The following is a 14,645-nucleotide window of genomic DNA, read 5'->3' as shown; positions in this document are numbered from 1 at the left end:
AGCACTTTCGGTATTCGGCCTAATACGTCAAAAGACCGAATAAATTTGACCGAACAATTACATTGAATTGTCAGCAGTGTGGAAGCATTTTAAAATGTCAGAGAAAGACGCAAAAATTGCCGTTTTTTCAATTGTCTTTTAGCACATCCACACCATCTGTGGCTGACTTCTTAGAAAAGTCAACAAACGTTCTGACACGCTTTGAGTGTTTCTATCACTTGTTTGTGAGAAGACAATTATGCTAGCCGCACCTAAATTTGGAGTGCACACGTATTCAAGCCTTTATGGTAGATCCACTGAAACGGACCAGTGCGAGCTGACAGGCAAGTTTGCGACTTTCTCCTGTCCTTTTCTCTCTTTATAAAGACAAGTGTTGCAGTATGAGAGTTCTACCTGTAGAGAGGCTATGAAGTCTTCATGTTACACGAGAACCACATACAAAATTATTTATCAAATTGGGTTGGACTTGATGAATTTAGCGCGAGGATACATATGTGACAACGTCTGGTTTTCAAAATAAGGTGTCTCTACATTATGGAAATAAGATTAATTGGATTATATTGACAGAAAGTATAAAACATATTACATGTCAATTAAAAGTAAATGGACACATGTAATTTCCTTTACCAGACCCTCTCGGGTCCCGGTCCCACCCCCCATAGTCTGTGGGAAGCACTGAGTTCATTTCATTATATTCGGTTTCGGCTTCAGCCAAGAAATTTCATTTTGGTGCATCCCTAATCTAAATCCAATTTAATTTTACGACCTAACTATTTGGCTGACTGAGTAGAAAATTTGTTTACTCAATCATTAACCCAATCTTAATCTTAACCAATTAACTAAAAAAATTATTAACTAAGAAATGGTTTGATTAACTACGCATGCAAGTAGGACGGCGATAACTATTTCTTCTTTCTCTTGTATTTCAACCTTTTTTAAAACCTTTAAAAATGATGACTGGTCCCTTTGGCAGGGTAGCTGAATTCCATTACTGTGATAATGCTGGGAGCAATGACTGATGTTGCTGACTCAGCACCTCGTTATGGTCTCTGTCTTCATTTCCTGTTTCATGGCTCACAGGGCTGATGTATGGGCACTGGGAGCTCAAGGTTATTTCTCTACTCAACACTTCATTAACCTTCCCGGTACGTTTTACCACACACACAGACACACACACACGCATGCGCACAAAAATTACCTCTATGGTCGATGAGTCACTTAATCTCTTGAGGCAGGTCACAAACAACTGTGACCTGCCGCACCAATTAAAAAGTGTGCATACATGTAGGTGTAAGTGTGTCAGCGAGTGTCAGTAATGTCAGAATAAGCGATGTCAGTGGGCCAAATGCATTTATAGCCCTTTGCTGTCCTCAGCAATAGTGGGGATACCAGGGATTATTGTTGTGCGTGTGTTTGTGCTTGTGCGCCTGTCTTAACACCTCAAAAAGCATGAAGATCGAGCATTTTAAAAGGAAGTGATGTCACGAGCTTCTTCACTCACTCTCTCCGTTGCTCCCCCCGGGAGGGTGGTAGAAGGAGAGGCCAAGGGAGATCAGGGCAGCAAGCTCCAGGATGATCAGGGTGACATCCTGCAGCGCCTCCCATACCAGCTGCAGGAAGGTTTTTGGCTTCTTTGGAGGTATCAGGTTCTGACCAAATAGTTCTTTTCTCTTGTCCAGGTCAGCTTGGGCACCTGAGAGACCTGAGAGAGGAAGGCACAGACAGAGATTGAGAGAGTTATAGATTTATTGATGGTGTAGTGCATCACTGTACCACTATTCTGTACCATCACTGTGTGTGTAGGATTTTCTTACTTATGTATTGTAGTGGGTTTTAGATTGTATTTATTAAGGGGTAACATTAAAGTAACAAACAACAAACTGTTTTTCTCTACATTTGAAAATTACCATTTGTATCCCCACACACACAAAGTATTTAAAAGCACAGCTGGAAACTGCAAATGAAACTGCAGTCATTTTTTATTGCTAAAAGCACTGATCTCCTGCCAGCTTTATAAGAAATCCTTTTTTATTTTTCAGGCTTTCTTCTTTTCTCTTCCTAACGCTCACACCACACACAAACCATCTCTAATTACCAGTTTGAGTCACGGTGGGCCACGGCTCTGCGTTCCTTATATAATTCTGCTCAAGAGACGAGGGCCTTGTGGTTTGACCCCATCCACCTCCTCATAGACCATGAACTACTGTACACAAATATCTTTGGCTCTTTTATACGAAGAACTTCATACTGGCTCGAGGCACAATTTTCTTTTAGAATACGGCCCGGAAAAGTGTTCACAGTAGCTTTTTGTGTGCAATTGTCCTTTTTTTTTTTTTTTCCTTTAACGATGCATTAAGTCGATGATTTGGAATTTGGAATTCAACATTATGTTTAATATGGATTAAATGTAGTGCAGAGTGGTTGATCCTGTATCTTTTGTCTACGTTCAGATCGCAACTAATGGACCTTAAAGCGGAGTCTACTTTGTCTAAATTACTTTTTTCTTTAAATTAAGTCATGTTCACATATTAAATTTGTTTTATTACAGCTGCAAAATAATATTGATTATTGCTGATTCTGTTTCTGATTAACTAATTAAACATTTAGTCTATAAAATGTCAGAAATAGTGAAAAATGCACTCCCCTGAGCCTAGGGGGACATCTTTAAAGTGTTTTATGTGATCAGCGGTGCAAAACCTAAAAGATATCCAATTTCCAATAATATAACATAGAGAAAAGCAGCAAATCAATCATCAGATCAAATTACAACCTCATTTGACATAATTGCACTGTGGCTCATTTGATATATTTCATCTGCATTCCAATCTTACACAACTGGCTTTAAAATTGAGCATAGCTCACCTTGCATATTATACTTTATATAAATAAATGTTTATATATTAAATTGCAATTATTACAGCTACAATAAGAATCTGCACTGATGTGTCTGATATAGATAAACTATATTTATATCACACCTTCAAAAAGCTATGGAGGTAGAATCAAGTGTACTAATGGCAATGCAAATATATGTATTTTTAGTAAAATAATAAATAAAAGATTTCTATGAAGCTACTATTATTGGTTTCGATCTGGCTGCTTTTCAGTGTAGTACCATTATCTGGGTGCTGAGTGCACACACAAGCAGTGTGCATTCACCGTCTCTGTATCTCTCTCCCTCACAACCACAGACATTACCACAGCATTATGTCATGCATGGTGCGTCACTGGGTCTCCCAGGAGTGGCCCTGGATTGCACCTGATAACATCGCTGCTACATGACACTGTTTCACATGTGAATGCATGAGTGTCGGATGACTTTTTAACATCTGCAGAAAATAACTGATGAATAACAGAGTTGTTGTGAAAAGGACAACTGTTTACATGCTGCAAAAATGAGAGGAAATAAAGAGAAGAGATTAATTTCATATGTAAAAGTGCATAGAGCAACAGAGAGGAAGAAGGAGAGGACAGAAGGAGGGCATGCTTTGAAGAGAACAATTCACAGCTCCTACGTAGGAGAATGCCCTGGTTACAAATAGATCAGCCTATAAATAGCCTCATTATCCATTCTCTTTTAATTGTCTCTGTGAGAGGACCTAGCATGCTCTTCCATTGATCTCCACAGCACCCTGCATCATATCACACAAAAGCACACAAGCATGTCTATGTGTGCGCACGTGTGTGTGTGTGCATGGTTCTGTGAGTCGTGACCGCATGCACGTGCTTTGTGTGTAATAAGGCTGGCCAAGTATGCCTACAGTTACTTGCACTATCACACGGTAAAACTAGAGCTCATATAATCAGGCTTTAGCCAGTTCCAGTTGGTTAGATGTGCACACACAAAAGGCACACTCATGTATGCACAAACAAGTGCAGATGCACATATTTATACATGGCCACATTCAGCTTGTGTAGAACCCCAATACTGCATCCAGAATTTTTAAAAACAACAAATACATATGCTAATCCTCCTACTCCACATTTCTTGCATCTGCCCAGAGGCCGGAGAGCTAGTTATAGCATGCAAATACACAGTTCTGCATAAGGGCAGCAATCATTTCACACTGAAATACAACATACTGCCTACTCCTACCCACCTCTGCCACGTGATAGGTGCCACTGAATATGAGATGGTGCATCGGTTCAGCATGACATTTAACCTTGTTAAATGTTTTAACTGTGTTCTAACATTTAATGCCCTTGAGATGTGAGCTATGCTGTAATCAATCTCCCTAATCATTAAATACTCATTGCTTCCTGGAAAATCCTCCGCTACATTATCATTCCTTCCTGGATCGCTGACTGCAATGCTGCTCAGGATTCATTTGGCAGATTATGAAATATTGAAGGCTAAATACTGTCAGCCCACCTAACTGCTCTGGCAGTAGATTTTGAGGAGGCAGCGAGAGGACAGAAAAACTGTGGCGATACACCGATGAGTCACAACAACCTCACAGAGGATTAAGAGTGATTGCAAAGGAATCTTTGTGCTAGAGTTCATTACCAAGTAGTGAAGTATGAACAGATAGTAGTAGGTCTTACCAACTCTTAAGCTATAATAACACATCATTTACTTGTCTATTATTTTTTATACTGTATTAATAATGCGAATTTGTAACTAGTATCTGATCTTATCAAACAAATATAGTTTAGTTAAAAAGTATAATATGAACTAGAAAATGGAAATATTCAAGTATCTCAAGTACCTCAAAATTCAGCACTTAACAGTACTTAAATATAAATGTAAATATAATGTAATGTAAATGTTACCCTCCGCCACTGTGTCTAATTGGTAATTTATTTCAACAAAGGTCATTGTAATTGTTCAATGAAGGCTTAAACAATAAAATCCTTTTGGAAAGTTAGTCCATTTATGAAATATGAGATGAGAGATGATGCACTATCATTAGCGTTAAATTGCAGTTCCTTTTTAGATCGTCAGCTGATGGACTTAAAACAAACAGTGGGCATCCTGGTGACTCAGCAGATTAAGTCCCAGCCATTTACTGTACCAGAAATGCATCCTGTTTTAATCTTTTTTTATGAATTTGGTTGCATGCCATCAAATCGCTCTTCCATATTTCCAGTCAATTTCCACTGAATACTAGCTAATTAAGCAGGCATGCTTAATAATAAACCACATTTAATTGTGACCATTAGATGGCTACAGTTAGAATTTTCAATTCCCATTAGAAAATGTATGATTTTGGATTTAATCATGAAAAGGACTATACCACAAATAATCAGTATGGGCTTCTTTTGCCAACTGGGTTCAGGGACAAGGAAAGCTGCCCTTGAGTATGTGATGAGCCTCTCTGCTCTTAAATCCTTTTTTAAAAAACTGCCCATGAAATTTGGGATAGTGAAAACTCTAATGTAACAATAATAAGAAACTATATCATTAAGAATACGATTGGACTTGGGCTGCAACTAAGGACTGTTTTCTCTAACAATTCATCTGTCGATTACTTTTCTCATCTCAGATATTTAGGTAGGATATGATGAATTAAAACTCACTTACTCACACTAATTAATGCTCACACTGAGAAGCTAAAACCAGCAAATATTTGGCATTTTTCTTCATGTATGAATTAACTGACAACTCTAGATAATTTATTTCCTGTCAACTGACAAATAGTTCGACTACTTTACCGAATGATAAAGTGAAGTATTTTTAACCAAAGATTTACAGCCATTCTTTAAAACTCGATAAAGATAAAACTTTGAATTTCTCTCCTCCCCTTCTTCACTGTTCTTACTCTGTAATTTATAGCTAGTAATGAGCTGACCTGTCAAACACATCAGTGATTTGAATCTGCTTTGACAAATGGTACCTACCTAATGCCCTGTTTTTTTCAAATAAACAAGACAGGGACATGAAATAAGAAAAAACTAATTTAAACTTTACACCATCCTTTCAGAATGAGAGGATTATTTTTTTCAGTCAGAGGGAACATGGTGGCATATTTTAACAGTTGGCCTTTTTTTTTGTAGGTGGCTAAAAATAGATCTCCATGGAAACACTATGCATCCCACTCCTTGAGTGGAAATACCCGCGACTCTGAACCTTGGACATGTGTGAATATGTAAGTAAGCGTGTATGTGTGTGTGTGTGTGTGTGTGTGAGTGTGTGTGTGTGTTTATTTAGTGTGTGTGTTTTGTTAACAACAGCATGCATGCGTGTGTATTTGTGCACAGGTAAGTATGTTAAGACGATAAAGACTGAAATGACGAGATGACCTCCAAATGTCCTTGTCAAATAGGCACGTCACAGTGTAGCAGCAAATAAAAATAAAATACAATACATAGAGAACAACATTTTAACGTGTCTGGTAGGTCTAACCAGTATCCCCCCTACCTAGCTTTAACGTCTTCCTGTCTGTCTGAAGCTCCCCCCCCCCCCCCCCCCCCCCCCCCACACAATACTGTGTGCCACAATGTCCAAAACAAGTCGCCATGGCAACAGGGTTCTACTATCATCATCATCATAATGACGCAAATATTGATGCATTTTTTTTTTTTCTGCAGCGAATCAATAGCTGCAACATGTATCCCCAGCTTTCACCATTTTAAAAAGAGAGAAGAGACGGGGGGGGTGTGAAGAGAGTTTAAGTGTGACTCAGTGAGCACAAGAGAGTGAGAAAAAGAGAAAGAGACAGGGACCGAAACAGGGAGTAGGCTGGATATAGAGTAACTCTATGAATAATAACCCATCAGCGGCTAAAAGGTGGATAATTATCATGCTCTTATTAGAAGATGGAGTGATGGAGAAATGTGTCACAATGTCCTTGAGAATGACCTCCATAATAATGATACCAATTTATGCCATAAAAGAAAGATAAAAGAGGTTTGTTACTGTGCATACAAAGGCAGAATACAGTAGAAATCGTTTCAAAGGGCAGATGTTCTTAAGGAAGGCATTAGAAAAAGAATGTACTATGTTATGTGTAAGTAAATTACATAGACAGTAGGTGGGCGTGGGATGGAGAGGAGTGTGAAAAGATTCAGACAATAACAGAAAGGTGCACACAAAGCTAAGAAAAAGGAAACAAAATGCAAAAACAGAAAACCTTTTTATATGTTTTTTGGGTCATTGCTACAAAGGTGGTGGGCTTGCGTCTGTTACGTAGGAGAAGGTGGAAGATGTTACATCACAACATACGTAATTATGATGGTACTTGTTTAGGGGAGGAAAATACTGGATGCTTTTAGATTACCCTTCTTGTTGTCCTTGTTTTAGCTGTATGACTGACTATGTGTATCTTCCTGTACATTAGTTCTTGACATTCTTAGTAAGTAGAGACATACTGGAAAACCAGAGTAAAATAACTTGCATGCTGTGCACAGTGTTGCAAAATGGTACAATGTTTAATATATATTGACGTATTGTTCAATTTCTAAGGTGATGCACTTTCCATGGCATATATACTTTCCAAGTTTTTGAAGATAGTAATAAAAGAAAAGCTTTACAACTTAATATTAACCAACTAGACAGCAGAGCAAAAATATAGGTGACGGGATTCATCACATCTGGGAGAGAGATAGAAGTAGTTAAAAACCTGATTTATGCACAATCTTGTAAACTGCAAAGATTTAGACCTACTGACCCAAGTCCCACGTGATCCTCACCCACTGTATCTGCTTCCGGACACAGTGGGATTCATCTCAAATAGTATTGACAGCAAGCCAGAAAATATTAAAATGCAAATGCATTCACATGAGAATGAGCACATGTCTGTCCATGACGTTGTATTGCAATTAACCTTGTGGGGCAATCTCTGGAGAACATTTAATCCACTGGATCCGAGTTTAGGTTGAAACACTTGGCATTTCATCTAAACAGCTTCTTTAGTTTAAGACAATAGTGGGGGAATTTAACTGAATTATTCCTGAGAGGGGAGCCACACCCAGCAGCACAGCAGGTTCACACACTGTTAAATGAAGACCTAATTAAAGAAAGAAAGTTCTTATTCTCTGAATCACGGTAGGGCTGGATGTTTTTTGGGAAACATCGGGGGTTTGATGTTAGCGCAGCATTTAAAACAGCAGGAAAGGGGTGACTCAACCCGTGTCCCGTGTTCAAGGACGAGTTCCCCTGTTTGAAGACGTTTTGTTTTAGCACAAAAGTCTTATTTGGTATTGTCTTTGCTCAGCTTACATTGTGCTTCCACGTGCTCTGATTCTCTGCACGCTCCACACCCTATCAGGATTATGAGTACAAGAGGGCAGTGCAGGAGGCAGGCTCATCTCTGTGAGGACGAGTTGATGTGACATGTTTTCAGTGTAGCAAAACAGACAAGCAGACATACTGTACTGTATGTACACAAAGAACTGAAAAAGAAATAACATTCCCTCATTTCATGAGGAGTCACGGGGTCACACTAACACCAAAGTATGCTTGCATGCACACACACACACACACATAGATCCATCATTTATTCTCCTAAGCACAGCCCCATCTAAAATGTAATGGACTAGAAAGTGAGCAATTTCTGACACCATGTCTTTCCCATCGTGCATGTATAGTGTGTTTATGTGCGTGTGTCTTCGTAATTGTGTGACACAATACTACATCCTCTTATAAGGATGTTTCTGCTCGGACAAATTGACAGATCAGTCTAATATTGCAGATTGAATGTTCTACACCTAAGCTAAACAAACTCCTTGAATGGGATCAGTGACAGATTTTCATGTTTATCAGGCAACAGAAAGCTCAGAGGAGCTCTGGTCAAGGTTGCTGCTTCAACAAGAAAATGACTAAAAGGAACACTTCGACATTTTAGAGGTAGATTTAGAGGTACTGGTAAGCAAATTTTGTCACCTTTAAATGTGGCACACGTCTTCCAAAGCTGAATTTTGAGTTTGATTTGGACAATGCCACAAGCTGACCATGAAAAAAAAAAATCTTGGTATTACAGGTCTTTCATTGTTAAGACAAAGGAGCTACTGCATCTTATTTTCTGATGCCACCTAATTTGTGCTTTCTATACATACATATATATATATATATATATGTATATATATATATATATATATGTATGTATATACATATATATGTATGTATATACATATATATGTATGTATATACATATATATGTATGTATATACATATATATGTATATACAGAAAGCTCAAACACCAGGGCAGTTTATAACAGTCTCCCAACAACCCAAATTAAATGTATGTGGCAATACTCACAATAATATATGCAATTGTGTGTGAGTGTGTGCGTGAGTGTGTGTGCGAGATTGTGGGGGCAGATGTACAAGTGGGTGAGTTTTGCTGTCACGCACTGTGCTCTATGAGTCTGACTCATGCAAGAGATGGCAGAGTGGAGTGAGAGAACGCAGCTCACAGCTCTTTCTCTCATACATACACACACACGCCACTCACTCCACAGTATAAGTGATTATTACTTAGTATTCCTACTTAGTATATAGCTAGATGAAGATGGTTGTATAAATGAAATCTTCAGGTCTAAAAGACTGAATAATGCATCCCACATTAATTTCATAAGCGATTACATTCTGACCCAAAGCACGCATGCTCTTTTGCTTCTATGATGATACTTCTTGCAGTTTTTTATTTTATTTTATAATGTTGCAAACACAAGCTGATTATGTAATGTTATGCAAGAAAAACAGGTTTCTACAATTAAAAATAGATGTGGTTGGTGTGTGTTGCTCACATCACAGAATTTTATACCCAAAGGTTTTACCAAAGTTAAGAGGTGTAAAATCTATTAGAAATCTATTTTTGGAGGCCTGGTAAGTAACACATTAAGAGCAGCATGGAGGGGAAAAACAGAAACAAGCTTACAGGGACTCATGTAGAATGACGGCTTCAGTGCATATGGTCCTTATCGAAATTCATGAAACATTATTTTGCATAGGTCCAGTTCATATTATCAATCCATGGCTTTATGTGGTCCCAGGAGCATGTGACCCACATTTAAAAATATCATGTGCATGTACATTAGGGATGCATAATTAATCACATCAAGCCCATTCCGCTAGGCAATTCTTATGTGACAAGGTTTCTGCTATGTTCACATTGGTGGGGAAATCTACTGCATCAAACCAATCGCTCCCAGTTTCTCCTTAAGGTGAGTTACTTTACATGACAATCTGTGGGGGAGAGCACAGCGGTGTATATACTAAATCTAATGTGTGAGACAAAGAGGAGTGAAAATACGGTTAAAAGAAAAGGCTTTCTTAGGACGAACAAAACTGTGTCAGAATTATGTTAATGCTGTGTTTGTGCAGCCTGCTGTGTGGGACCGAAATCAAAAATCTCTTATTGAATTTATAAGTCATTTATCTGTTCCACCACCTGAGCCTCAAACACTGTAAATGTTAGCTGGCCCAACTGCACTAGATGTGGACAAAACATTAATGAGACATCTGTTTATTGCCTCTGTGTGTGTGTGGAGGTATGTGTCTGTGCTTCAAATAAACAGAAAGAGATGGTGAGAGTGTGCCAGCGTGTTTTGACAAAGCATCAACCTCCGCGGCTGAAAAATGAAGCCATCGCGGAAGTGCCAAAAACTGCAGGTCATCGAATGGCCACTTGAGGCTGGCTCCAAAACCAATCTCAATAGACCTCAATGGAGGTTACTACACATGATCAATCTGTGACAGGCTATCTCTCAAAAAGCCCACTCTCGATCCAGGGATTTTAGCCAACTAAAGACGTATATGTAACCTTCCCTTTCTCTCTAAGATCCTTAAGAAAGTAGTGGCCAATCAGTTACCTACATAGCAATAGTTTATTTGAGGATTTTCAGTCAGGATTTAGAGTTCATCACGGCACAGAGACAGCACTTTGAAAATTACAAACCTTCTTCTATTTGCAACAGAAAAAAGACTTGTCTCTGTCTAGTTAGCTCTTAGTGCTATATTCGACACCATTGACCATCATATCCTATTACAGAGACTGGAACATTTAATTGGCACTAAAGGAACCGCACTAAGCTGGTTTAAGTCCCATTTATCAAGGAGTTCCACAAGGATATGTGCTTGGATCAGTCCTATTCACCTTATATTTGCTTGATTATCAGGAAACACTCCATAAGCTTTTATTGTTATGCAGATGATACCATATCATATCTATCGATCAAGCCAGATGAAACCAATCAGTCAGCTAAACTTCAAGCACGCCTTCATAACATAAAAACCTGAAGCCTGTGGACACCATGGCTGGCGGGCATGGCCCCCCAATGGACACCACCATGGAGCTCCTTGGCATCGTGCGCCGCTCCAACTCCAACTGGGCTTCCCCCCTGCACCTGGTGACCAAGGCTGATGATGGTTGGCGTCCCTGTGGCGATTTCCTTCGCTTGAACAACGCCACCACCCCCGACCGGTACCCTGTGCCGCACATACAGGACTTCTCCGCCCACCTAGCCGGCGGCACATTTTCTCAAAGGTGGACCTGGTGCGCGGTTACCACCTGCAGGATGTCCTTGTGGCCCGGTTCATGCGACCGGCCTTGCGGGGTGGGAGGCCGGTGGACTTGTTGGATTGGTCCCCAGAGATGACTGGTGCTTTTGATGCTGCCAAAACTGCGCTGGCCAACGCTGTTCTGCTGGCGCACCCGTCTCTGACCACCCCAGTTGCTCTTACTACGGACGCCTCTTATTACGCTGTGGGGGCTGTGTATGAACAGCGGGTGGGCAGAGCCTGGCAGCCGCTGGCCTTTTTAAGCAGGAAGCTCCAGGACAACGAGAAGAAATTCAGCGTCTTCAACAGGGAGCTCCTGGGTCTTTTCCTTGCCACCCGTCATTCCCGTTTCCTGTTGGAGGGCCGGAGGTTCATGGCTTTCGCTGACCACAAGCCGCTGACGTTTGCCATGGCCAAGTCTTCAAAGCCATGGTCTGGTCAACAGCTCTCTGCCATCTCTGAGTATACCACATTGCCTGTCCTGGGCGGTCACTGGTTCCGTCCACTTGGGCCTCAACTATGCAGCCATGGCTGAGGATCAGACCGTGGACTCTGAGGTGCAAGCCTACAGGACGGCCCCCACGGCGCTGCTCATGGAAGATGCGGTGTTTGACACGGCCAACGCTACACTCCTCTGCAATGTCTCCACTGGCCAACTGTGCCCCATGGTACCTGCTGGCTGGAGGCATAAGGTTTTTGACGCTATCCACGGCCTTTTCCACCCCTATCAAGCTGGTGGGGGCCAAGTTCGTCTGGCCGGGCCTGTGGAGGGACGTCAGGGTCTGGGCTGCTGCCTGTGTGGCGTGCCAGCGCGCAAAGGTGACTCGTCATACCAAGGCTCCTTTGAAACCCTTCAAAGTGCCAGAGAGACATTTTGATCATGTGAATGTGGACCTGGTGGGCCCATTTCCCCCCTCCCGTGGTTACACCTACCTCCTCACCATGGTGGCCAGAAGTGGTTCCGCTGTCCTCCACTACATCCGTTCATTATGGCTTTGGTCCTTGTGGTAAAGGTCCACCGTACCACAGCCACAGAGCAACAGACTTTGTAAGTGGTTTCATCGTGACATGCCTTACGGGCAGCGACTGGGCCGATCGCCTCTCATGGGTTATGCTTGGCCTTTGCTCTGACCCCAAGGAAGATCTTCAAGCCTCATCGGCCGAGCTGGTGTACGGCCAGCCTCTGCACGTCCCATTGTGCTGTGTCTCGGGACATTGCCTATGGTTTCGTTCCCATTGACGTGACGTCTCACCATGGCCTCCCCCAGTCCTACGTGCCCAAGGATTTACCGTCAGTCAAGTATGTCTTCATCCTCCACGATGGCCATCGTACTCCGCTGCCGCCCCCCTACTATGGGCCCTTCCGTGTCCTGGTGGGAGGGTCTAAGAACTTCGTTGTGGATATGGGGGGCAGGCCTGAGCGGGTGGCTATAGACCGTCTCAAGCCTGCTCATGTGGATATTGGCGAACCACTCTGGCCGGCCCTGCCCCCACGGCGAGGGCGCCCCCCTGCGGCAGCCTCAAACTATGCCCCTGCCATGCCCCCTCTCCTGTTAAGTGCAGCCAGTATGGCTGCCCAGTCCACCCCCCTAATACGTTGACTTTTCTAGGGACTGTTATGAGCTGGACTGTTCTACAAGTAAGACTAAAAGAGCATTCACACTTGGAACGTTTTGTCTGTCTGTGTTCCCCCCCACTCACCAAGTGCTTGCTCGTGGTGAGAATTGTTGGGTCTCTGTAAATATTATCACAAAGACTATGGTCTAGATCTGCTCTATTTGAAAAGTGCAATAAAATAACTTTTGTTATTAATTGCTGCCCTATAAATAAAATTACATAAGAAAATTTAGACAGCTTTAATACTGCTAAGATTTACAGCTTAAAAATGACTGTACACCATTTACAAATAATTGAGTCTGAATCACAAGTTATTGGTTAATTTTAAATAATTTCCCAGTGAACTAGGAGGACAGTAGTGGTTTTTTATTGTATTCCATAAGAAAAAAAATTAATAAAAGTTGAAGAATGATTTTTTGAATAATCCTGACACAATAATTTTAGTTGCATGGCTTTAGCCAACCATGCCGATTAGGCGCTGTTGTATTTTCCCACACATACACACACACACACACACACACACACACACACACACAAACACTTCCAACTGCACACACAAACGCAGTAGATGCACACTCGCACTCCCACCCTGGGAGTGAAAAGGGAGAGTGTCCAAGGCCAAAAGGCTGAAAGGGAGAATGACAGTGGTCTATCTGCTGTCTCCCATCTGGGTGTCAGTCTCTGGTTTCACTCAGGGGTCAGATAAGCTCTGGACACAATAGGCACAGCTATTAAAATTCAAACTACCAGAGAGAATCATGAAATAGTCATGACAAATTGCTGAATACAGCAAGCAAGGTGCTGGTGATTGTGCCAGGAAAATGACAATTCAATTAAAAATATACTAATAATTTGGCATTATTCTATACAATTTTGTTCTAATGTGTAATGCTATGTATATTCTAATGGTTTACAAACACTAACACTGTAGGGGAATTACAGTTCGGGAATTACAGTTGAAAGGTTATTGATCTCTGCTTGTGCTATGCAGTATCAATTTGACAGTATGTAACTGTAATATGACTGATCCCATGAAACCCAATCCAAAACTTTCCATCTGCTGCACAAATGGATGCATCTCCTATAATATCTGTGACATGAAACAGATGTACTTACATGGGATTCAACACTATTGATTTTTCCATATACCACAAATGTAATGCTAGTCATTTGGTAATAACAGAGCCATATTTATGTATTATGAATTGTAAAAAATACTACAATACTAGTACTAGTTGTAATAGTAGAATATTATTATAATAGATATAATTGATAAATTGTTTAGTCTATAAAATGTACAAAAATAATGAAAAATGTCTTAAGTTTCCAGAGCCCAAAGCGATGTCGTTTTTGTCCAACAGTCAAAAATTAAATATACAGTATAATTGATTAATTGTTTCAATTATGACAACAACTGTTTAAATGTTTCAATAGTTGCACAAAAATTAAACTGCTACACTATGCAAGAGAGTGCAAAGAATTTTATGTTATAAAAATATACTCCCCAAGACTTTGCAGGGGTGGAAAGTCACTAAGTCCATTTATTCAAGTTCATTACTCTAAGCTGCAGTGTGGAACTTTTGT

General features: G+C 40.8%; 1 protein-coding gene across 3 annotated transcripts in view; it reads right to left on the bottom strand.

Moving 5' to 3' along the window:
• atp2b2 (ATPase plasma membrane Ca2+ transporting 2) overlaps positions 1 to 14,645 on the bottom strand; it is a 150,631-nt gene that overhangs the window by 54,780 nt on the left and 81,206 nt on the right. For all 3 annotated transcript variants that reach the window (XM_046076181.1, XM_046076182.1, XM_046076183.1), the window contains exon 4: positions 1,502 to 1,702. In XM_046076181.1, coding sequence (XP_045932137.1) covers positions 1,502 to 1,702 — 201 coding nt within the window. The remainder of the gene's footprint in view (positions 1 to 1,501; positions 1,703 to 14,645) is intronic.

Source organism: Micropterus dolomieu, linkage group LG18 (assembly GCF_021292245.1).
Source record: "Micropterus dolomieu isolate WLL.071019.BEF.003 ecotype Adirondacks linkage group LG18, ASM2129224v1, whole genome shotgun sequence".
Classification (NCBI taxonomy): domain Eukaryota; kingdom Metazoa; phylum Chordata; class Actinopteri; order Centrarchiformes; family Centrarchidae; genus Micropterus; species Micropterus dolomieu.
Note: the sequence above shows the minus strand (reverse complement) of the source record. Positions and strands in the feature narration are given on the sequence as shown.